Source organism: Littorina saxatilis, linkage group LG14 (assembly GCF_037325665.1).
Source record: "Littorina saxatilis isolate snail1 linkage group LG14, US_GU_Lsax_2.0, whole genome shotgun sequence".
Lineage (NCBI taxonomy): Eukaryota > Metazoa > Mollusca > Gastropoda > Littorinimorpha > Littorinidae > Littorina > Littorina saxatilis.
In genome coordinates, this window is record NC_090258.1 from 28779084 (window position 1) to 28805367 (window position 26284).

Consider the following 26284-nt stretch of genomic DNA (forward strand, 5'->3'; position numbering starts at 1 on the left):
TTTATGTTTATCACATCACAAGACACACTGGTAATACTTGGCAGGTGAGAGTTAACCCATCACACAATGGAATGAATATTTTTATCACATCATTAGACTGGTATTACTTGGCAGTTGAGAGTTAACCTATCACAAAATGGAATGAATACTTAATTTTTATCCCATCATAAGACTGGTAATACTTGGCAGTTGCGAGTTCATCCATCACAAAGTGGAATGAATACTTTAATTTTATCACATCATAAAGAATACATCGGTTCTACTTGGCAGGTGACAGCTGAACAGTTAGCAAAACAGTCACTATTTAATACTGGTTACAGAGACGAGGAATTGAGGCTGAAATTTATAAACTAAACAAGAAAGCTGAAATTGTGTGAGCCGTTTGTTCGTTCATGGGCTGAAACTCCCACGGCTTTTACGTGTATGACCGTTTTTACCCCGCCATTTAGGCAGCCATACGCCGCGTTCGGAGGAAGCATGCTGGGTATTTTCGTGTTTCTATAACCCACCGAACTCTGACATGGATTACAGGATCTTTTTCGTGCGCACTTGGTCTTGTGCTTGCGTGTACACACGGGGGTGTTCGGACACCGAGGAGAGTCTGCACACAAAGTTGACTGTGAGCAATAATAAATCTCTCGCCGAACGTGGGGACGAACTCGCGCTGACAGCGGCCAACAGGACTGAGCTACATCCCCGCCCTTGTGTGAGCAGTGACCTTCACTACAGAGGAGTGTAAAACTATAAAAGGAAAAGCAGTAGACAACGCCAGTTTTGGTTAATTTGGTAAAACATAAAAACAGACTATCGTTACACAGGGCACGAATATCACATTATCATAACTGTTACAAACGCTTTTGAGTTTATTAATTTGTATACCATTATGAGACAGTATAACAAAGTTGTTAGCGTGCAATTGATTTGTTTGTATCCGGTTTATGGTGTATATTGCCAAGTTTTGTATGGGACACTGTAACGCTAGTCCGAGTGCTTTTGATATTTTGCTGGCAACGTGTTATTCGTGTAGTAGGGGGGTTGAACCATTTATTCTGTACATTAGGTAACTGATACCTGATATGATGTGAAGTGCTTAGTTTACTTGATCAATAGTCGAGAGAAATACAATGCTTTACATGTTTTCCATGGACAGCGTTACACGGAACACGAAAAGCAGGCAACATAATGACAAACAGTGGTGCAAAAAAACAAATAAGAACAGAACACACTCTTGAAACACAACGGCAATTTAAATAATGCAAAACACAAACATCAAATCTTCGAAAGTCTCTCTCTTGCATTTAATAGCAAGTAAGAAATGATGTACGGTACAGGCACCCAAAATAAAGCTTATTTTACTGAGAGAAAAAACCCACACACACCTTGTCTTAATAATTTTAAGATTTCAAAGTTCAACGTTAAACACCCCCCCCCCCCCCCCCCCTGCAAAAAGCAAAGAAAACAATCAAAACAAAAACAAGGTATGTAAAGGAGTATAGGAAACCGGTTAAATCAGGGTCATGTTTTTTTTTTCCTTTGCAGCATGACCTCAAATAATTCAGTTTGAATACATTTGTGAATTCTCTTCAAAATTGCAGAACAAACATTTTTTCGCAGGGTGTGTACAGAAAGAAACACCAACACCTACGGCTACCAAGCAAAAATAATGCGAAACACAAACATCAAATCTTCGAAAGTCTCTCTCTTGCATTTAATAGCAAGTAAGAAATGATGTACGGTACAGGCACCTAAAATAAAGCTTATTTTACGGAGAGAAAAAAACCACCCACACCTTGTCTTAATAATTTTAAGATTTCAAAGTTCAACGTTAACACCCCCCCCCCCCCCAGGGTGTGTACAGATAGAAACACCAACAGCTACGGCTACCAAGCAGAAACTAATCGCACCATTGAAGGAAAGTTTTTACAATAAATAAAATCCACCCCCTTCAAGAACAGCCTGGGACAGCTTCTGCCTCAGTTCTTGACGTGTGGGGCAGACACCTGCATTCTGAGGGCACAAGTTGACACTCTGGGGAGTGGCTTTTCGGGTGTGTCCACAAACACCACGGTCAGAGGACTCTGGTACCCTCCTGGTACTGTGGACCGGCTCCCAGACATGAAAAACACGAAATCTGAGATGGTGGTTTCTCCGCACTTTCCATCTGAAACAAGACAAAAAAGAAATTCTGAAATAAAGGAAACATCATCCCGCTTTCTTAATAAGCATACAAGTACCAGGACTCAAAAGAGAGGGAATTATTGCATGCTTGTGTTCATTTGTAGAAGCGTAGAAATGTTAAGCATGCTTTGCGACACAGAATGAAATGCTATTTTGAAAGCGTAACTTTTCTTGAGACTTTTTTTGAGCTGCTTGACGTTCAGTTTGATATGTGAAGGCAAACGAGATTCATTTTCCCAAATCTTTGGAGCTTTCAGGGGTAAAACCATGTGCTTATCATTTGCTGCTTTACATATAAGTTATTCTCCTGGGCCGTTTCCCATTTTGTGACATGTATTTTCAGTCCTTAAAACATGTATTAAATGGCAACTTGAATGTATACTCTCCCAAAAAAGAAACTTGACACAGGTAAACATTGATGTTTTTCAAATATATAATATATGTTAGAGGAAAGCACCAAAATTCAGTTTGAAGTTTGTCGGTTACATTGTTGCTAACAACTAACCCATAAAAAGAACATAATTGAACCAAGACTTTACTAAGTGGTCGCCCTTTTATTGAATTGCAAAAATTCTCGTCTGCACAAAAATCATGTGCATGGAGAGTATCGAGAGTATACATATTTTCTTTAGTAATAATTTTTTTCCCAGTAATACTCCAGGTTGTTAATGATGCAGACTTGCAACAAAACAACATAGAATATATATATATTATTTTCTTGGTAGTGTTAGCAGTATTCAAATTCATGTCACAACTTCCGGTTTCCATGTTATGAAGGTGCTTTACTTTAAAACCTTTGTACTTTTACTGAACACTAAGACAAACAAAATGTGCAAGTATTTGTTATTCTATCTCTGCAGGCCAAGGATATTTATGAAACTAGTATTTGTGAATGAAATTAATTTGTACAGCTTAAATGTCTCAAGTTAAATTTAATAAAAAGTCTACTTTATAACATGGTTTTCCCTGGTACACAGCTCTGGAGATTAAAGCTGTGGTCTATTTATGACTTTCCTGGGCTACGAGGTTGAAAAATAGGGATACAATCATGTACAGAATTCTGTACAGCAAACGCTACCCGAAACCCCACCTATACGGCGTGTATGACCTTGAGAGCTTCAGTCAACGCTTGAATTTTTCAGGGATAACAGCCGGTTTGCTCTCTCAAGACTGATCATATTTTATCTTCAAGAGAGATCAAGGGGAAAAAATAAAAGCCCCGGCGAAGATTCGAACTCTCGACTTCGTGTCTCATGTCCTAACCACTAGGCTACTGCGCCAATTGAGAAAATGAAGGAAAAACATTGATATGAATTCATGTTATGTTATTCTTGAAGCAGCATGATTTATATCTCTATCCGCCCATTGTTCAGAAGTTTGTTTGTTTGTTTGTTTGTTTGCTTGCTTAACGCCCAGCCGACCACGAAGGGCCATATCAGGGCGGAGCTGCTTTGACATATAACGTGCGCCACACACAAGACAGAAGTCGCAGCACAGGCTTCATGGCTCACCCAGTCACATTATTCTGACACCGGACCAACCAGTCCTAGCATTAACCCCATAATGCCAGACGCCAGGCGGAGCAACCACTAGATTGCCAATTTTAAAGTCTTAGGTATGACCCGGCCGGGGTTCGAACCCACGACCTCCCGATCACGGGGCGGACGCCTTACCACTAGGCCAACCGTGCCGGTTGTTCAGAAGTGAATACATGTATAACTATTTCTTAGATGTCTGGTTTCAACTGGCTTTGGAGAGATTCAATTACTGTTCTTGTCATTTTCTTGCATGTTGTAAATAGAGATATCGCAGCTATTTGCATGGCGCGAATGTCGTGTAGCATGACGGTGTAAACATGTACTGCGATTCTGTAAAACATGTTTGCAAATAAAGGCAAATTTTAATGTCAATTTTTACGTTTTTGCAACGCATAAATGATAATTCAAGCGTAGAATGATATAAAATTATCAATTTTTTTTATCTTTGACAATACTGGTGTAGTGGCCTAGCGGTTAAGACATCGGCCCCGACATTTCGAGGCCCCGATGCCTTGAGTTCGAATCCCTGCCAAGTCGTTTATTTTTTCTGCTCGATCCTTCTTGACAACAAATATGCTCAGCTCTGCGAGAGCAAACCGGATGTTACCACTGCAAAATTCAAGCGTTGACTGAAGCTCTCAAGGTCATACACGCCGTATAGGTGGGGTTTCGGGTAGTGTTTGCTGTACAGAAATCTGTACATGATTTTGTCCCTATTTTTCAACCTCGTAGCCCCGGAAAGTCATAAATAGACCACAGCTTTAACCCATATCAATCAAGGTTTGTTATGAACCAAACGGCTTTCCATATGAGATTATATACGTACCACTGCCGCCGCCACCAAATAATCATAATATACACTTTACAACGGATTACACACACACACACACAGATAACAAGGTAATCTTGAACTTTAGCGTGACGAAAATGGTGTACGTTGTCAACCATGGGACATCATCTACACGAAAGAGTTGTCTCCCTTGTCTGGTCACACGGATAATTCCTTCTTTGATGGGTCAAATGCATTCGTACAGTTCATCATCGGAGTTCATTCCGTAACTTCAAAGGGATCTAAAATGACTTGTTATGATTACAAGTACAGGTTCTACAAATTTGGAGACTTAAATGCCTCTGAATTAAGAGCTATGAATTTAACACGCTAAAGTTCAAGATTACCGATAACACGATATAGCAGCTAGTCTCTCGCACCGAATTCCAATATTTTGCATCTTTGGTCAAAAACGCGTACAGGCCTCCCTTCAAGTTCAACTTCTGGATGTGGATGCCCCACTGACTCGGTGTAGATCGTCACAAGAACCGAATTCGTCTGATAAAACAATTAACTTACCCTGCTGTGCGAGCCTGGGCAACAGCGTTAATTAAAACTGCACTCGCAAACCTTCCAAAACATCAGGGACATTTGCCACCCCCGCCATCTTGAGCTGTTCAGTCTGTCAAAAGGCGGCAAAGCGAGGCTATGAAGACGCGTATAAGCTTAGTGTTTTTCATGTGGATTCCCAGTCCAAGTTTTTAAGTCGCTTAACCACGTGACTTATAACTGATTATTACAGGTGTATTTATTATTAAATACAGGTGTATTTAATTTTAAATACAGGTGTATTTATTTTTAAATACAGGTGTAATTATTTTTAAATACAGGTGTATTTATTTTTAAATACAGGTGTATTTATTATTAAATACAGGTGTATTTATTTTTAAATACAGGTGTATTTATTTTTAAATACAGGTGTATTTATCATTAATTACACCTGTATTTTATAATAAATACAGGTGTATTTAATAATAAATGCACCTGTATTTAATAATAAATACACCTGTATTTAAAAATAAATACACCTGTATTTAATAATAATTACACCTGTATTTAAAAATAAATACACCTGTAATTTATAATAAATACACCTGTATTTAATAAAAAAATACACCTGTAATTAATAAAAAAAATACACCTGTAATTAATAATGATACTTATTGTATACGTTTAAGAAATAAATACAGCTGTATTTATCATTAAATACAGGTGTATTTATTTTAAATTACAGCTGTAATAGTTATGAGCCAAACGGCTTTCCATAGTACATAACCTCTCCACAGCAAGCCCTTTGTAGTGCCTCCATCGTGGCGACAGGCGTGAACTGGGTACCGAAAGGCCCCATGCTGAACTACAAGGACTCGGAGGAGGTTGGCCCCTAGACGTGTGGCATGCAGGCCCACCGGCGTGTGGATACGCCCTGGTGCCCACGAACCAACCCCCAACTATGGGTTAAATAGCCGGGCAGGACAGGCTCGTCAACCCTGGAAGGCAGCTGTCCTAGGAGAAGATCACTCCAAAATTAAAACGAGGGCAGAGGAGGCTCACTATCTCTGCAAGGAAACTCCTCCAGGAGATGGACCACTCCAAATTTAAACCCACGTAGTCCCCCGAAGACGGAAGACATCGGCCATTAGGCGGGGAGCAGACCGGATGTCTACGCTTACTACGACAAATGATTGTGTCTAGGTCGAATGTTCACCGTCGAACGCAGAAGAAGAAGAAGAAGAAGAAAGCTAAACGTTAATTTAACATTAGACCGTTTAAAACAATAAACTCTGCAAATCACGAACAGAACCGCAGGTAGCGTCATTGGTACCTAGGCCGGCTTTTTGTGTACATAGAGTCAACAAGAAATCACAAACGTCATCTTGACGTAAATGTCCGTTTTTGTTGGCGTTGTAATGAAGGGATGATTTGAAACCGGCTAATGACCTTGACCTCTTACACCGGATAGACAGAAACACTACGACAAAAGAACAAAGCACCAAGCCAGAAATTGCAACACCCTCGATCAGACCCAGATTAGACCATTCACAAAACCCAGATTAGAAAGTTTCGACACCAAGATTGAACCTTCGAACAACACTAGAAAAAAAATGCGTATAGCTTTCTGACCGGTCTCTGCGCAGGCGAGCTCAGTTGAAAACATGGAGCGTGCTGACGAGCACTTCCGGTGAAAGCGGAAGTTCGACGTCACGTGGTCATTTGTCTTTCACAAAGGCACATGTAAATCCTTAGACGTGGTGTCCAGGGCCAAAACGGGTTATCCGCGAGAATGGTTAGGCTAATACATGGCTCTTTCCATTAAGTCCTTGATGAATGTTATGTTTGTAATTTACTTTGCCTTTCTTGCTTAGCTGGCTTCATATCTTGCTTTTGTTGAGAACTGGTCATATTGCAGTTGATTATGAAAGAGAAATTTAAGTGTCCACGCCCTCACGGCAAAGCCATTAAATGCGTGTGAGACGGGGAAACCCGGCTTTGTATAAAGAAAAAGAAAAAGAAATTAAATTTAAAAAAATATTGTTTAAAAAAAAAATAATAATATGTAAGGTTTTTGTATACGATTAGGAACCAAGTAGAGAACATGTTTTTTGAGTGTAAAGTATTAGTGTATATTTCCTCACAGAAAGATTTGAAAAGAAATTGAAACAAGAAATTCCTCCGAGGTAGGAAAAACACCCCCGTCCTTACCAGAAGTCAGAAGTCAGAAGTCAGAAGAGAGAAAGTCAGAAGTCAGAAGTCAGAAGTCAGAAGTCAGAAGTCAAAAGTCAAAAGTCAGAAGTCAGAAGTCAAAAGTCAAAAGTCAAAAGTCAGAAGTCAAAAGTCAAAAGTCAAAAGTCAAAAGTCAAAAGTCAGAAGTCAGAAGTCAGAATGTAAACACAGGGTCCATTGCGAAAGGGAAGTCAGAAGTCAAAAGTCAAAAGTCAGAAGTCAGAAGTCAAAAGTCAAAAGTCAGAAGTCAGAAGTCAAAAGTCAAAAGTCAAAAGTCAGAAGTCAAAAGTCAAAAGTCAAAAGTCAAAAGTCAAAAGTCAAAAGTCAGAAGTCAGAAGTCAGAATGTAAACACAGGGTCCATTGCGAAAGAGAAGTCAGAAGTCAGAAGTCAAAAGTCAAAAGTCAGAAGTCAGAAGTCAAAAGTCAAAAGTCAAAAGTCAAAAGTCAAAAGTCAGAAGTCAAAAGTCAAAAGTCAAAAGTCAAAAGTCAAAAGTCAGAAGTCAGAAGTCAGAATGTAAACACAGGGTCCATTGCGAAAGGGTACGTCGAGGTAGAACCATTCTCACTGCCACCAACTGAGAAGGTTATTTCCCTTTGACCATTAATATGTCACTCTTAATCTTAATCCACCAATAACTCCCTAACCGTGTGTTTGACTGGTCCCAATTTTTGTAAGAACCGTCTCAGGAATGTATAGAACCTGTTCACCAAGTTTGGTGACGATCGGTCTGTTCATTCTTGAGATCTATATGCGAACACAAACACACAAACACACAAACAAACAAACACATCCAGTGAAACCTATACACACCCCTATACCGGGGATGTAAATATGGTTATGTGAAAATGTTAGTAGTTAGTTAGTTAGCTGTTGCTTTTCGGGTCCAGCGGACCATAATAGGCCAAATCAGGACCCCGTGTTAGTAGTGCCCAGGCGTTTTGTGGGGCAAATCTATTGTTTTGTCGTGTAGGGAATGTATGGTTCTTTGATACCCTTTTTTTAACGCTAGTGGTGTTGTTGTTGTGTTGTAATACATGTATTTGAAAATAAGAATAAAAAAGAAATTCCTCCGAGGTAGGAAAAACACCCCCGTCCTTACCATTCTCACTGCCACCAACTGAGAAGGTTATTTCCCTTTGACCATTAATATGTCCCTCTATTAGTCCTTGTAGAATCTTAATCCACCAATAACTCCCTAACCGTGTGTTTGACTGGTCCCAATTTTTGTAAGGACCGTCTCAGGAATGTATAGAACCTGTTCACCAAGTTTGGTGACGATCGGTCCGTTCATTCTTGAGATCTATATGCGAACACAAACACACAAACAAACAAACAAACACATCGACCGAATCCTATACACACCCCTATACCGGGGGTGTAAAAATAAAAATAAAGAAAGTTGAGTGTCAGTATTCGAGGCGACGATGTTTTGAAATCCGAAAACAGAAAACAGAACAGGATGAGTTTGAAAACGAATTTGCAGGCGAGCATATTTAAAAGCCGCTCGTGGAGTGCTTCGCGCGAACTTTTCTGCACTACCCCGAGAAACGGGGTTTTGAAAAGCGCATTGCGATAGCTTCGGGTCGCTTTGGCCCAGGCAACTCGTCTCTGGAGTTCACCACAGGGACCCAGCTGGGTCGTCTTGGGTCAGAGCTGTGAATGGACACTTTGGGGGCTGTTGGGCAGATGGAGCACTGGGGCTCTATATTTTCGGTATTGAGAGAGAGAGAGAGAGAGAGAGAGAGAGAGAGAGAGAGAGAGAGAGAGAGAGAGAGAGAGAGAGAGAGAGAGAGAGAGAGAGAGAGAGAGAGAGAGAGAGAGAGAGAGAGAGAGAGAGAGAGAGAGAGAGAGAGAGAGAGAGAGAGAGAGAGAGAGAGAGAGAGAGAGAGAGAGAGAGAGAGAAAGAGAGAGAGAGAGCGAAAGAGAGCGATACAGAGATACAAAGTTACAGACAAATAGAGAGAGAGAGAGAGAGAGAGAGAGAGAGAGAGAGAGAGAGAGAGCGAGAGAGAGAGAGAGAGAGAGAGAGAGAGAGAGAGAGAGAGAGAGAGAGAGAGAGCGAAAGAGAGCGATACAGAGATACAGAGTTACAGACAAATAGAGAGAGAGAGAGAGAGAGAGAGAGAGAGAGAGAGAGAGAGAGAGAGAGAGAGAGAAAGAGAGAGAGAGAGCGAAAGAGAGCGATACAGAGATACAGAGTTACAGACAAATAGAGAGAGAGAGACGGATGAAGAAACAGATGCCCCTACCTGAAACGGAGATGACACAGTCATCCTGATCGTTACAGCACTGGCTGGTGGTCTGGCATTCCTGGCCCGTGTACGAACACTGCACACACAACAGATTGTCATGGTAACAAAAAAGCTTTGTTTGAAAAACACAAGGTGAATATTTGTTACTACCTTAAGTACCCCAACGTACTGCCGCAAGGATCCACCACAATCACAATGATAGCAAGAATCATCACAACAAAAAGGTAAAAAAGAAACAAAATCACTCCGCACAAATTAACCACACACACAAAATAATAGTGCATTCCATCGGTGAAAACGTCAACAAGAACAAGAAGAAGAACAACAACAACAAAACAACAGAAAAACAACAACAACAACAACAACAACAACAACAACGACAACATACTACTACTATACACACACCACCACCAGCAACCCCTTGACTGCAATAATATGTATCAAATACGTACATTGCTCTCATCAAATAATCACTACTCTGACAAGGGAAAGAACCGCTGTATATTGTCCTTTGAGTTGCAACAAGGTGAATGCCTCCTCTGGAGTCCATTTTCTAAGTTTTAGTCTGATCGTTATTTATTATTTGTTATGTTTTTCATTGATTGTTTTAAATTTAAATTCTTACGCCAGCCAAGGGATCATTGGCAAGAACAATCGTCACCAACCAACCCATCATTTTCATTTCCGTGTCCATGTCTTCATTATGCCATAGCTGGGAAATTCGGGTCGCTCCCTCCCACATTAACGATTGTCTCAGTTTAAGAAAAAAATGAAAAGAGTTTGCTTTTCGCTTCTCATTTTATTTCCTCGTGCAAAAATTAACTTCAGCTACATCGTCATCATCAACTTGAATCGTCGTCGTAAAGAACGCGTTGTTGTGTTAGTTCATAACGCAAAGAAACATAAAAACTCACAATTCAATAGTTCAAAGAAACATAAAAAGTCACAATTCAATAGTTCAAAGAAACATAAAAAGTCACAATTTAATAGTTCAAAGAAACAGCGGAAGTGTCCAAAAGCAGAAGTGGTACTTTTTCGAGAACACAAGAGCTTTTTTCTTCGTTGATCTACCTTTGATGATCTAAAGCAAACGAGTAATACATCGGAGTGTTAACTGAATATGAAAAGAAAGGCATTATTTCCTGGCAATTGGGAATCAGAGACGAGAGATGATGCATGCGTGTCTTCGTGTTTTCCAAACCCTGAGACTTTCGCTGTGAACGTGGGATCTTTTTCGTGCGCATGTGTGCATTCCAGGCTGCTCCGTACACGAATATAATTCCACTGCAGGGCCGGACTAGGCTAAGAGGAGGGGGGAGGGGGTGCCAGTGGTGGTCCAGGGGGTGGAGCCCCCTGAAGCTGATGGGTAGGTCATATTCTGAGATAGGAAAATGGTCGCTCCTTGCATGAAACGGCATAAAATAAACAATAATAAAACATGTTTTAAATAAGTGAGGTACATGTTTAGGCTAGGGGTGGGGGGGAGGGGGGGTTGCGCAATCCCCATAACCCCCCTGGTAGTCCGGCCCTGCACTGACTTGGAAACATGACACAACTTAGCAGTCTGGCAGCGTGGGAATTTTGTGTGTGCTGAAATGATTTTGTAACTGACATGCAGACAAGGTTTTCAATGTGTATAGGTGTCCAAGTAGAATTACACGTTCATCCCCCGAATAGGCCGGAGCAGATCCGAGGTGATTTGCACGATTTGCACACGAGAATGAAGATAGGAATCTTTAGAGTAATTGTCCGCATTAAAAGAAAATTTAAAAAAAAAATCAAACAACTTCGCTTGGCTTCCTAGCGAGCGGGCGAAAATTTCATCAAGATAAATTTTGTGTGACTATTTGTTTGTCTGTTCACTTAAATACAAATGGATATATTTGTGATTGTGAGGTATTTTTGTCCAACAACTTACCTTTTTTGTTTGTTTTATTAAGAAAACTTCAGTTTATGCCATAATGTTTTAAACTCAGAAATGTTGAAAATTTTGACACTGATCGGATTACTCGCCTGACGCTAAGAAAACATCTTCTAGAGTCAGCGAAAAAAGAGACTTTGTCAAACAAGCTTTTGGTTATCATATCTCCAAGATGGATTGGTAGCTGAGACGGGCGGTGGCGTGGTGGAAATACATCGGCCTCCTAATCGGAAGGTCGTGAGTTCAAATCCCGGCCGCTGCTGCCTGGTGGGTTAAGGGTGGAGATTTTTCCGATCTCCCAGGTCAACGTATTTTCAGACCTGTTAGTGCAGTTATAGAAACACGAAAATACCCAGCACGCCTCCCCCGAAATGGTCGCATGCTGCCAAAATGGCGGGGTAAAAACGGCCATATACGCAAAAACCCACCCGTGCAAAAACATGAGTGAACATGGGAGTTTCAGCCTATGAACGAAGAAGAATAATAATAAGAAGAAGACGATTGGTAGCGTAAAGACACCTTCCATGTCGAACAATAGAAACATCCCACATCTTTTCAGGGTTTTCAATTAGATAAGAGCATTTTTCCACTTCAATATATACAACAACCGGGCGCCTGGCTTCTTTCTGTGCAGAGTGACTTTCCTTTTTGCTCATTGCATTTTGTACTTGACACCATTGATACCATTATAACAAAAATAATCCCGCAAAAAATCCTGCACAGATAGCAGCCAGACGGTTAATGTTGTGTATGTGTCCAAGTGGAGATATATACTCAAAGTACTCTCCAACTAGGTCCCTGAGGTCCTCATCCCAGCTGCTCCTCACAGTCCCTAGATAGAGCTAAACTAAAATCAGCTGGACAAAGATCATTCAGATATCAAGTCCAGGCCCAGTCCACCACGAAGGGTGATATCAGGGCGGTGCTGCTTTGACATTTAACGTGCGCCACACACAAGACAGAAGTCGCAGCACAGGCTTCATTGTCTCACCCAGTCACATTATTCTGACACCGGACCAACCAGTCCTAGCACTAACCCCATAATGCCAGACGTCAGGCGGAGCAGCCACTAGATTGCCAATTTTAAAGTCTTAGGTATGACCCGGCCGGGGTTCGAACCCACGACCTCCCGATCACGGGGCAGACGCCTTACCACTAGGCCAACCGTGCCGGTTTGTGAAAGAGTGAATACCCTTGTTTTTAGAGAGACAATTAAGTAATCAACACGTGCTCCTTGTCCACGTGCCTAAGACACACCCCTCGCTAGGGATTGGCCTCCTTGTCCACGTGCCTAAGACACCCCCCTCGCTAGGGATTGGCCTCCTTGTCCACGTGCCTAAGACACACCCCTCGCTAGGGATTGGCCTCCTTGTCCACGTGCCTAAGACACACCCCTCGCTAGGGATTGGCCTGTGGATTGTTTGTCTCGGTAAAAGCAAGGGCATTCACTCTTTCACTCCCCATATTATCTCGACAGAGTTATGTTCGGAATTCGTCTATTGGAAAGACTGAACTCCAGGGTTCACATCGCTGTGTTGGGACACGAGTAATACAAAGACTGAACTCCAGGGTTCACATCGCGGTGTTGGGACACGAGTAATACAAAGACTGAACTCCAGGGTTCACATCGCGGTGTTGGGACACGAGTAATACAAAGACTGAACTCCAGGGTTCACATCGCTGTGTTGGGACACGAGTAATACAAAGACTGAACTCCAGGGTTCACATCGCGGTGTTGGGACACGAGTAATACAAAGACTGAACTCCAGGGTTCACATCGCTGTGTTGGGACACGAGTAATACAAAGACTGAACTCCAGGGTTCACATCGCTGTGTTGGGACACGAGTAATACAAAGACTGAACTCCAGGGTTCACATCGCGGTGTTGGGACACGAGTAATACAAAGACTGAACTCCAGGGTTCACATCGCTGTGTTGGGTCACGAGTAATACAAAGACTGAACTCCAGGGTTCACATCGCGGTGTTGGGACACGAGTAATACAAAGACTGAACTCCAGGGTTCACATCGCTGTGTTGGGATACGAGTAATACAAAAGGGGAAATGAGGTCAGACATATTCATCACCACCGGTTGGATACTATCACAACAGCCAATCAAAATGCGTGTTTGAACCCTGCAAATGGCGTCCTGTCCGCGACAGCCACCAATCAAAACCCGAGAATGTGAACAAGTCGTTCTGCTCTAGACTCCACCTCACCCAATCAAAACCCGAGAATGTGAACTAGTCGTTCTGCTCTAGAATCCACCTCATCCAATCAAAACCCGAGAACCTCGATATGAGAGCCAACGTGCTTGGATACAAAGCAGTTCTTGGATGAAACAACCACAATCCTTCCCGTGTAAGCGATTTGGCTCATGCATTGATATCTTGACAGATGTCTACATGGGATGAGACAATCCCTCCTCTGGCTACAGTCTTGGTTGGTTTGCTTAACGCCCAGCCGACCACGAAGGGCCATATCAGGGCGGTGCTGCTTTGACATATAACGTGCGCCACACACAAGACAGAAGTCGCAGCACAGGCTTCATGTCTCACCCAGTCACATTATTCTGACACCGGACCAACCAGTCCTAGCACTAACCCCATAATGCCAGACGCCAGGCGGAGCAGCCACTAGATTGCCAATTTTAAAGTATGACCCGGCCGGGGTTCGAACCCACGGCCTCCCGATCACGGGGCGGACGCCTTACCACTAGGCCAACCGTGGCGGTCACAGTCTTGGTCATTTCTGTGCAGAGTGGGAATGTTGTGATGAATTAAATTCTTAAAGACACTAGTATCAATCTACAGATTTAATTATAAGATAATGTGGAAAGTAGGATCTTATATTGTAAGATCCTACTTTCCACATGCATACCAGAGATATTGAGCAAAACTAGAACATCAGACATAAAACATAAGATGCTTTATTGCACATACAATATAAACAATGCTTGGACAAGTGGGGCTTGTCGGTTCTAAAGACACACACACACACAATTATGATTATTTATTTGCAATGGAATGGACTGTACCTTTCATTAACAAAACTGAGGAGAACGAAGTTATTCTGCTCTAAACACCAATCAAAACCAGAGAACCTCGACATGACATCAAACGTGCTTGCATACAAACCTATCCTTCAATGAAACAACCTTACAAGGTAATCACGAATTCGGATGAGAACCAAGTGGCTTTCTGGCAAGGCGGCGACTATAATATCCGATGATACGCTTTACTTTTAGTTCTTCGCATTACTCGCAGGCTAAATGGCACGTGGCATATGTCACTCTATATTTATTGCCTGCTAGGTGAGACTGCTGCAACAGCACGATTTGTTTAGACACCACTCGCCGAGTGAGACGCAATACGGAAAATGTGATCGTATACAAAGTACAAGTTTGTTAAAGTCTGATTTTAGTTAGGCGAAGTCGGCTTCGCGAAATCTACTTGACGTAGCTCGCTGAACGATGCTTTAGCGATACATTTTCGGTTAAAAGACTTCAAGAAGTGTTTGCAAAGTCAACTTCAGGTTCAAGTAAAGAAGGCCTTAACACATTTGCTAACATGGTAGGTGCTATATCAGGGTTTTTTAGCCAGTATATACAGACATTTGCAAACGCAGAAACTGCCACCCTCCCCTCCGTCCTTCCCCCGACATCCCCACTTGGTTGGAGCCCAGTAAAGTAGACACATTCGACCATGGACGAACACATTCCGCAACGCCTTTGCTACTATGGTAAATGGTACATAAGTTCCAGAGCCAGATATCAGCGGACGTAGTGACTGCCACCCACCAAATTCTGCCCCTCCGGTTGGTTAGAGCCCAGTAAAGCAGACAGATTGGACCACAGAAGAACAAGTTCCGCAACGCCTTGGCTACTATCCAAGATTAGACACCACTTTCAGAGCCAGTTAATACAGAAAACTGCAGACGCAGAGACTCCCTCCCCCCCTCCTGCCCCTCCACTTGCTTGGAGCCCAGTTAAGCAGACAGATTGGACCATAGACGAACAAGTTCCGCAACGCCTTGGCTACTATCGTAGATCGTACACCACGTTCAAAGCCAGTTAATACAGAAAGCTGCAGACCCAGTAAGATCGACAAATTCGACCAGAGACGAACAACAGTGTTTGTGACAACTCGATCACCACGGTCAATAGTGCATCAGCTATGGCATCTAAACAAAGCTGCAGAAACACAGACGGTTCCATTACAACTTGTCTGGAGTGACGAGCTGATAGTACTCACACAGAAATTGTCTGCAGAAGTTCTCTGGCTAACACACACGACCTTCAAAGAGTGACTACTACGGACAACAAGGAACTTGTTATTCCAGATGAATTCATCAGCGGAATTTTTGTAGCAGACTTACATTTTGTGTATTCATGAATCCCTTGGAGTGTACCCTGTTTAAGACACGGGAGACATATTCCGCTTGAATAAACTCCCGAGAATGACATATGCGCGCGCGCGCGTGTGTGTGTGTGTGTGTGTGTGTGTGTGTGTGTGTGTGTGTGTGTGTGCGTGCGTGTGTGTGTGTGTGTGTTTGTATGTGCGTGTGTGTGTGTGTGTGTGCGCGCGTGTTCGTACGTGCGAGCAAGTGTGTGTGTGTGTGTGTGTGTGTGTGTGTGTGTGTGTGTGTGTGTGTGTGTGTGTGTGTGTGTGTGTGTGTATTGTTGATATTTGTAGATAATAGACTCTGCATTTTAATGGTCAAATGGCGATTTCGGTATAAAAATGTAGACAAGGACCTTTAAATCGATTTCGGAAATTTAATTTTATTCATAATTTTTATATTTTTAATTTCAGAGCTTGTTTTTTCGATCAGGAAAGACGAAGCCAGTGTAGCCGTTTGAAAATTCATTGTAGTATTCCAGCGTAGTACTCATAGTAGGATATCCTTATTTGGAAAATGCCAAGCGCAAAACTCCTCTCAAATCCCGAGCATTTCGTGCGTTTAAAAAAAAGCGTGGACAGCGCTCCAGTGTCAAACTGTTGCTGCACTTGTTTGGGCGTGGCTATAAGCATAGTGACATGAATTTGATTGGTCAGTATTTTTAGGCAATGCACATGTTCTCAGCAAACAGAAAACAAAATATTGGAAGCGTGAGTCACGCTACATAAAAATAAAATCTTTTTTTTACATATTTTTTTTCTATAACTTTTTTCCCCATGGTTCATTCATCATCTGACATAACTTTTTAGCGAAATCTAACCATAAGATTATGGAAAAAAAGCAAAAATGTAGACTACCACATTTAAAAACAATTTCATCTTATTCCTTGTCCGTTCCTGATTCCAAAAACATATAGATATGATATGTTTGGATTAAAAACACGTTCAGAGAGTTAAAAAGAATAGAGATATAGAAAAGCGTGCTATCCTCCTCAGCGCAACCGCTACCGCGCTTTTATGGATTGTTAATTTCACTGCCTTTGCCACGAGCGGTGGACTGACGAAACTACGAGTATGCGGTCTTGGTGAAAAAATGCAGTGCGTTCAGTTTCATTCTGTGAGTTGGACAGCTTGACTAAATGTTGTATTTTCGCCATACGCGGCTTGTTTAGGTCTCTTTTCTTCTTTATTCATCGCTCGTCTCTTCAGTGGTTTTGTACTAGTTGTTCTTCTTCAATACTCCTGATCCTTCTTGTGGTTTTTTCCTCACTCTTTTTTTTTTCACGCCGTCATTAAAAAAAAAAATTGGGCACCGTTTCTTTCTTTCTTTCTTTCTTTCTTTCTTTCTTGTCCTCCAATTTTCTCTTACTGAGCTTTCTTGACTTATTCATCTTTCCCTTTTCCGCATTAATAACAGCATTTACAATCAGTATGATTTTTCTTCTCATTGTTGAATTTTGTCATCTTCCCCTCTCTCTCTAACTCTCTCTCTCTCTCTCTATCTCTCTCTCTCTCTCTCTCTCTCTAACTCTCTCTCTCTCTCTAGTTATCTCTCTCTATCTCTAGTTCTCTCTCTCTCTCTCTCTCTCTCTCTCTCTCTCTCTCTCTCTCTCTCTCTCTCTCTCTCTTATTCTCTTATTTTCACTTTTTTTCTGTGCCCTATTCATTTCATCTTAGAAGATTTTGGTCATTTCGTGTTTTGCCCTTTAACCGAAAAAACGCAGTGTTTGCGTGTTAGCTTGATCATTCTCTGTGAGATGGGCTATTTCAAATTTCATGGATGAGCTGTCAAAGAGAAAAATGTTGTGACATGCGCATTAACCAGCACATTCTGTCAAGAATTGAAACGCAAGAGGTTAAAAGCATCAAAACAGTCATGCGTGCGTGAATTTTTGTTTGTTTGCTAAACGCCCAGCCGACCACGAAGGGCCATATCAGGGCGGGCGTGTGTGAATGCAATGATCTGTAAACGCACCAAAAAAGTTTCGGGCGCAGAAGAAAGAGAGAAAAATAAGAATTATTCATATACAGGACCAAGAGAGATAAATAGAGAGAGAGAGAGAGAGAGAGAGAGAGACAGAGAGACAGAGAGACAGAGAGACAGAGAGACAGAGAGAGAGAGTGAAAGAGAGAGAGAGATAGAGAGAGAGAGTGACAGACAGAGAGACAGACAGGCAGACAGACAGAGAGAGAGAGAGAGTGAAAGAGAGAGAGAAAGGGGGATGGGCAGAGAGGGGTTGGGAGAAAGAGAGAGAGAGAGAGAGAGAGAGAGAGAGAGAGAGAGAGAGAGAGAGAAAGAGAGAGAGAGAGAAAGAGAGAGAAAAAAGAAAGAAAGAAAAAAAAAGAAGAAAGAACGGATCTGCAAAACTTTCGATTTACAAAAACTTAGTCAATAAAAGCATCAAGGCATCTCATTATTGAACTCCTCAAAAATGTGTGAACAATCCTCCACAACCTGATTCCGCGGAGGACAGAGACAATAATCAGTAAATGTAATTTGCCACGCTAAATGAATAACATTTGATCCAGAACACTGCTGAGCAAACGGAGTGACGAAAAGACACATCACCAATAGCACCACAGCAACATACAATAACCACCGACCTGGGAACCCATACGATTTCGCCGTATTTTGTACGCATGATTGTCGAGAATACGATCAGTACGGTCAGTGGGGAAAAAAATACGACGAGAAAAATTCCTAGACTACTTTTCTTCACAAGCCCATCCCGAAGCCGTTCCAGTATTTTGACACATGATTACACAATCAAAAAACAAGGCTTGTAGGTAATTGGAACGTTTTATTACTGACAAAACACAACGTTACATTTACAGAACGTCGACCCAGTGTTCCTGTAAGTAGACAGGGAGACAGACACTGGGTGGACGGGCTGACAATCTTTCTTTTCTTTATTTGGTGTTTAACGTCGTTTTCAACCACGAAGGTTATATCGCGACGGGGAAAGGGGGGAGATGGGATAGAGCCACTTGTCAATTGTTTCTTGTTTACAAAAGCACTAATCAAAAATTTGCTCCAGGGGCTTGAAACGTAGTACAATATATTACCTCACTGGGAGAATGCAAGTTTCCAGTACAAAGGACTTAACATTTCTTACATACTGCTTGACTAAAATCTTTACAAACATTGACTATATTCTATACAAGAAACACTTAACAAGGGTAAAAGGAGAAACAGAATCCGTTAGTCGCCTCTTACGACATGCTGGGGAGCATCGGGTAAATTCTTTCCCCTAACCCCTAAGGACTGGGTGGCCGAGTGGTAACGCACTTGCGCTCGGAATCGAGAGGTTGCGTGTTCGACCCTGGGTCAGGCCGCTATTTTCTCCCCCCTTTCCTAACCTAGGTGGTGGGTTCAAGTGCTAGTCTTTCGGATGAGACGAAAAACCGAGGTCCCTTCGTGTACACTACATTGGGGTGTGCACGTTAAAGATCCCACGATTGACAAAAGGGTCTTTCCTGGCAAAATTGTATAGGCGTAGATAAAAATGTCCACCAAAATACCCGTGTGACCTGGAATAATAGGCCGTGAAAGGTGGATGCAGCGCCTAAAGGCAGTCGATCTACTGGCCGATGTGAATGCGTGATATATTGTGTAAAAAATTCCATCTCACACGGCATTAATAGATAACATGCGCCTTGAGTCGCCTTGTGTGGTGAGATACGTGCGCGATATAAATCCTCGTAAATAAATAAAATAAATAAAAATAAATAAAAATAAAATAAACCCGCGGGGGGAGGGCTGAAAATGTAACATTTTGTTTTGTCAATAAATAAACGTTCCCATAACCTACAATTCTTCTTTAAATTTTATTCTGAATTTTGGAACTTCTTCTTCTTCGTTCATGGGTTGAAACTCCCACGTTCACTCATGTTTTTGCACGAGTGGATTTTTACGTGTATGATGGTTTTTACCCCCGCACACGCCGATTTCGGGGGAAGCATGCTGGGTATTTTCTGACATGGGTAACAGGATCGTTAGCAGTTTATCTGTTTTTGGATTTTTGTTTTACACACAAGCAAATTACAACAAAAAAGAAAGGTTACTCACGGGAAGATCAGCGCTTCGTATGGCAGGTGCCCGGGGGTTCGAGTAGGTCTGTTCCAGGATGGAGAGTTGCTTTTTTTTCAGACCGCTGGTCCAGACCGCTGACAGACCGACCAGAGCCAGCAGGAACACGGTTCGAATCCACGCTTCCATTGTGCAGATATAGAGTCTTTAACGTGCGTAGGTCGTAAGAAGATCAGCAAACAGTTCTGGTGGGAAATTATGTAGTGTGGAGTTAGATTCAAACCTATGCGGTTGAGTTATAGCAATTATGTACTGGTGGTTTCTTTATTTCTTAGATTTGTTTTGCTATCTTTGATTACGATTCTTCAATCTACTTTTGTTTGATTACAGAACGCAGCTAAGAAAATTCAAGCATTCAAAAATGTCTTCCAGCGAAATATTATAAGTCAGTCAGCTCGATTGTTGTTTAAGTCCTGCCAAAGCGTTGTATATCAAACACGGACAAAGAAAGAGAATACATCCTTCTTGCAGTTAAGTCTTATAGAAAGAGTTTAGCGCCTAAATTCCGCCAAAGAGTTGTATCTCAAATATGGACAAACGAGGCTGATACATCCTTCTGGAAATGAATTCTTTGAGGAACTGTCAACGCTGAAACCTTGTTCTTGTTTTCTGGACGCTTGGTATTTTTCTAGGATTTCGCAACAGTTTGGGCGGGGATATAGCTCAGTTGGTAGCGCGCTGGATTTGTATTCAGTTGGCCGCTGTCAGCGTGAGTTCGATCCCAGGTTCGGCGGAAATTTATTTCAGAGTCAACTTTGTGTGCAGACTCTCTTCGGTGTCCGAACTCCCCCCCCCCCCCCCCCCCCCCCCCCCCCCCCGTGTACACTACATTGGGTGTGCACGTTAAAGATCCCACGATTGACAAAAGGGTCTTTCCTGGCAAAATTGCTTAGGCACAGTTAATAATTGTCTACCTATACCCGTGTGACTTGGAATAATAGGCCGTGAAAGGTAAATATGCGCCGAAATGGCTGCAATTACTGGCCGTATAAAATTTCATCTCACACGGCATCACTGCAGAGCGCCTAGAACTGTACCCACGGAATATGCGCGATATAAGCGTCATTGATTGATTGATTGATAAACAAACAAGTCGCGTAAGGCGAAATTACTACATTTAGTCAAGCTGTGGAACTCACAGAATAAAACTGAACGCACTGCATTTTTTCACAATGACCGTAGTCCGCCGCTCGTGCCAAACGCAGTGAAACTGACGAGACTGTTTAGCGCGGTAGTGGTTTCGTTGTGCTGCATAGCACGCTTTTCTGTACCTCTCTTCGTTTTACCTTTCTGAGCGTGTTTTTAATCCAGACATATCATATCTATATGTTCCCGCAGTGGGGCACTGCGGTTATGAAATTAAAGGCCCCTCCTGTTTTTGGAACCGCAGGAGCTTTCTGGTTTGCCGTTAGGTAGATTTTTGGTTCCTCTTTCCTGTCATGCTCTCTTTTTCTTCATGAATTCTTTTCTTTTTTCTGCCTTCTTGCTCATTCACCTGTATTTTTTCCAGAGATCTCTTCTCTTGCCGCTTGTCTCGCGATTCATGTGTGGTTTAATCTGTTAGTGTTCTGATGTAGGTCCAGCAGTGGATGGGTTAGGCCTATTTTAACATACTGGAAACTGGTAGTCTTCCAGTAGGTATTAATTTAGTTTTACTAAGGCCTGCTGGGACACAAGTAGTGGGTTGGTGCATTTGTAAACAGGAATCGCTTGACAAGTGGCCCCCTTCATCCCCCCCTTCCTCGTCCTGATATGGCTCTGCGTAGTCGGCTGGACGTTAAGCAACAAATAAACAAACAAACAATATCTATATGTTTTTGGAATCAGGAACTGACAAGGAGCCCCCCGCGGGTTAGGGGGAAGAATTTACCCGATGCTCCCCAGCATGTCGTAAGACTTAGAGGCGACTAACAGATTCTGTTTAACCTTTTACCCTTGTTAAGTGTTTCTTGTATAGAATATAGTCAATGTTTGTAAAGATTTTAGTCAAGCAGTATGTAAGAAATGTTAAGTCCTTTGTACTGGAAACTTGCATTCTCCCAGTAAGGTAATATATTGTACTACGTTGCAAGCCCCTGGAGCAATTTTTTATTAGTGCTTTTGTGAACAAGAAACAATTAACAAGTGGCTCTATCCCATCTCCCCCCTTTCCCCGTCGCGATATAACCTTCGTGGTTGAAAACGACGTTAAACACCAAATAAAGAAAGAAAGAACCGACAAGGAATAAAATGAAATTGTTTTTAAATCAATTTCGGAAATTTGATTTTGATCATAATTTTTATATTTTTAATTTTGAGAGTTTGTTTTTAATCCGAATATAACATATTTATATGTTTTTGGAATCAGAAAATAATGACGAAAAAGATGAACGTAGATTTGGATCGTTTTATAAAAAAAAATTTATTACAATTTTCTGATTTTTAATGACCAAAGTCATTAATTAATTGTTAAGCCACCAAGCTGAAATGCAATACCAAAGTCCGGCCTTCGTCGAAGATTGCTTGGCCAAAATTTCAATCAATTTGATTGAAAAATGAGGGTGTGACAGTGCCGCCTCAACTTTTAGAAAAAGCCGGATATGACGTCATAAAAGACATTTATCAAAAAAATGAGAAAAAGTCCGGGGATATTATACACAGGAACTCTCATGTCAAATTTCATAAAGATCGGTCCAGTAGTTTACTCTCAATCGCTCTACACACACACACACGCACAGACACACACACAGACATATACATACACCACGATCCTCGTCTCGATTCCCCCTCTATGTTAAAACATTTAGTCAAAACTTGACTAAATGTAAAAAGCAGTCTGGTTACATCACGTTTACCCCCCGCGGGTTAGGGGGAGTCCCATATTGGTTGGGACGAGAAAGAATTTACCCGATGCTCCCCAGCATGTCGTAAGAGGCGACTAACGGATTCTGTTTCTCCTTTTACCCTTGTTAAGGTGTTACGAGTGTGTTCGGGTTGCGGTTCTTGCTCATGTTTATACTCACTGAGTTACTTGCCTTGATTGCGACGGCGTATACGCACGGTCCAGTGTGCGTTCGACAGGGGGTGCCCAATATGCACTGTTAGAACTAAGATACTTCTTGATTTCAGTAAATAGTTTCATCAGAGACTATAGAATATACTCTATAGTCTCTGGTTTCATTACATGTCAACTAGTTTGTTTTTAAATGATTTTTTAGAGATCGCCAAATGGTATTGTGTGAATAACATCATTCGGTCGATTGTACGCACGGCGCCGTGCTTCTAGTAGCTCTCAGTCCATTCCTTCTTTCCGGTGTGGAAACAGACGTGTTTCTGGCGAAAGAATCGGCGTTTTCAACTCGCCATATCTTCATATTCATTTGGACTAGAACAACGAAAGTATGACTTTCTTGTAAAAAATATCCCGAGCCTTGCGACTCTGGTAGTCATTTTGTTACGCGAAGCGGCCTTTGGCAGGTACGACAGTTTTAGTCATCCAAGTAAACGCACGTGGACGAGTTTTGCAATGGCGTTTTGAAGTCTGTGAATGTTGTGATTACAAATCATTTCGGGGCACCCCTCAGTCTATACGTACAGACAAAAAAAGTTGAGAGGCTGGACTGTAAGTTGTTGTTTTGACTTCTACAAATTTCGCAGGTCTTTTATGCAAAACAGACTCAAAATTGCATTTTTCACGCAAGTGTAGATGACGAGACAGTGTGTGTGTGTGTGTGTGTGTGTGTGTGTGTGTGTGTGTGTGTGTGTGAGTGTCACTGTGTGTGTGATCAAACGTTGACGAGGGCGGGCGGGGGAGGGGGGGTGTTTGGTGGGTTGGGATTGTGCCGGGGCACTAAGGACACTAATTGTTTGTAGTGCGATTCAGGCAAAACTACGGGACAGATGTTTATGTAACCTTGCAAACAAGTTTTCTGACCCCCACCCTTTCACCCAAACTCGAAATCGTCCCTCCAAAAGACCCAAAATGCACACACGACTTTTATTTCTCCTACTGTTATCGTTTCCTCTCTTTACAAATTCTTCAACGCTGAGAATACCGAAAACGGCATCCCAGACGACAGAACTGTTTCCATACGCGAATTTAGCTGCCCTTGGAAAGTGGCTCGCTCACGAGGCTTGTTAGTCTGAATCTAGAAGGACAGAGTTATGAACATAGATGACAAAGATCCCGGAAAGAACAAACATTTCGCGGATGCAGACACAGACAGACGTCATGAAGATTGCGATGCTTCAAAAGATACAGACTGTGACGTCATTCACATATACCGAGACGTCATTCATAGTTGTTCGGTCACTTTCGTCAAAAAGTATATCTACCCACAATGGCTGCTCCTGTGTTTGGGTTTATCAAGCCTGAGTACGCAAAACGTGTGTGTTCTCTCCTCTGTTGAAGCTGTGAGACATAAATGCTATTCCGACTTGGTCGTGTGACTTTTCTTCCACACTCGATTAGCTGATGTCTAACTCAGCCTGACGGCTTCGTTAGACAATTAACGTAATCTCGTGTGGAAGAAAACGTCTGTCACACGACCAAGTCTGAATAGCAGATAATACATATGTGTGTGTGTGTGTGTGGTGTGCGATTCATAGAAATTTACTGGACAGATCTTCATGAAACTTTGCACACAAATGTTCCGACCCCCAACCCTTCACCCTGATTCAAACTCATGTATCACAAGTCCAGCGCTCTACCAACTGACCTACAGCGTTCCCAAATTATTTCTTTTTATCATTTTTGTCAGTCAAGATAATGGGGGTGGGGTTGGTACGGGAATAATTGTGAAGCAGACAATAAGGCAACAACTTATTTTGTTTACAGGTATTGTATATGTATACAATGAACTTAGCTGTGTTCAAGTTTAGTTATGTTTCTGTCGAGCGAATATTTTTTAAATACGTTTTTATTACTAAAGGAGTGATAATTTTATGTGTACGCCCTCGAGAAACCTCGATCATTTTCTGAAAATGCACGTGGATAAGTACCGTTTTATCATAAAGTTATACTCTCCATTCATTTATATACACAAACTAATGTTTCATTTATTATTTGTAGAGCTAAATATATCGGTTGGGATCATGTTAAGAATCGCAGTGTTTTTCGCAAAATCGTACTTGACAACCCCCAGTAAAAAAATTCTAAAAAAAAAGTTAATACGTCGACCACCTCTTTTCTTTGTACAGATGTGTCCATATTGCTTGGAGGAACCTGTGCACAAAATGTGTAATGTTTCTTTCACGCGAATTGTTTTTAAATACGTTTTTACTACTAAAGGAGTGATAATTTTATGTGAACGCCCTCGAAAAACCTCGATCATTTTCTGAAAATGCACGTTGATAAGTACCGTTTTATGATAAAGTTATACTCTCCATTCATTTATATACACAAACTAATGTTTATTTTTTGTAGAGCTAAATATATCGGTTGGGATCATGTTAAGAATCGCAGTGTTGTTCGCAAAATCGTACTTGACAACCCCCAGTAAATAAATTCTAAAAAAAAAGTTAATACGTCGACCACCTTTTTTCTTTGCACAGATGTGTCCATATTGCTTAGAGGAACCTGTGCACAAAATGTGTAATGTTTCTTTCACGCGATTTGAACACACAAGTAACCCCTTAAGTGTTTCTTGTACAGAATATAGTCAATTTTTGTAAAGATTTTAGTCAAGCAGTATGTAAGAAATGTTAAGTCCTTTGTACTGGAAACTTGCATTCTCCCAGTAAGGTAATATATTGTACTACGTTGCAAGCCCCTGGAGCAAATTTTTGATTAGTGCTTTTGTGAACAAGAAACAATTGACAAGTGGCTCTATCCCATCTCCCCCCTTCCCCCGTCGCGATATAACCTTCGTGGTTGAAAACGACAGTAAACACCAAATAAAGAAAGAACATCACGTTTTAAAAAACAACAACATGTAAACACAGATTGTTAGAACACATACACATGTATTTTGCAAAGTTCAAAAGCATCAAACAAACCAATTTAAATTTGTTTACGTCAAGTTGAAACAAAGTGAATACATACTGCAAATGTTCACGAAGAATAGTTCGTCACAGAGCGTCCTGTTTCAGAAATTGTATGGGTAAAATAACAACACCAAAAGACGTATATATAGATCCGGACGATAATCTGACTAATATTTCTTGCATTGTTCGCTACAGCTGTTACATGTTCTTACTTACCTCAGTAAGCTTCTGGATCAGACAAGAAGAAAGGCAAAAGGTGAACCAAGGGGTAGCAGTTTATTTTGTTAATTGTTTAAAGGCACAGTGCAGCTCACAGCCTTCGTTTTGCGTTTTTGTTGCAGCTGAGTGCATTTACAGTTCAAAAATCCTCCTATGGTAGTAAAACAAAC

General features: G+C 41.6%; 1 protein-coding gene across 1 annotated transcript in view; it reads right to left on the reverse strand.

Moving 5' to 3' along the window:
* Positions 1–26082, reverse strand: part of LOC138947506 (uncharacterized) — a 50583-nt gene extending 24501 nt beyond the window's left edge. The window contains exons 1-3 of the mRNA XM_070318991.1: positions 25954–26082; positions 19911–20116; positions 9518–9596 (exon numbers count right to left, since the gene is read on the reverse strand). Coding sequence (XP_070175092.1) covers positions 9518–9596; positions 19911–20060 — 229 coding nt within the window. The 5' untranslated portion in view covers positions 20061–20116; positions 25954–26082. The remainder of the gene's footprint in view (positions 1–9517; positions 9597–19910; positions 20117–25953) is intronic.
* Between the last annotated feature and the right edge of the window lie 202 nt (positions 26083–26284).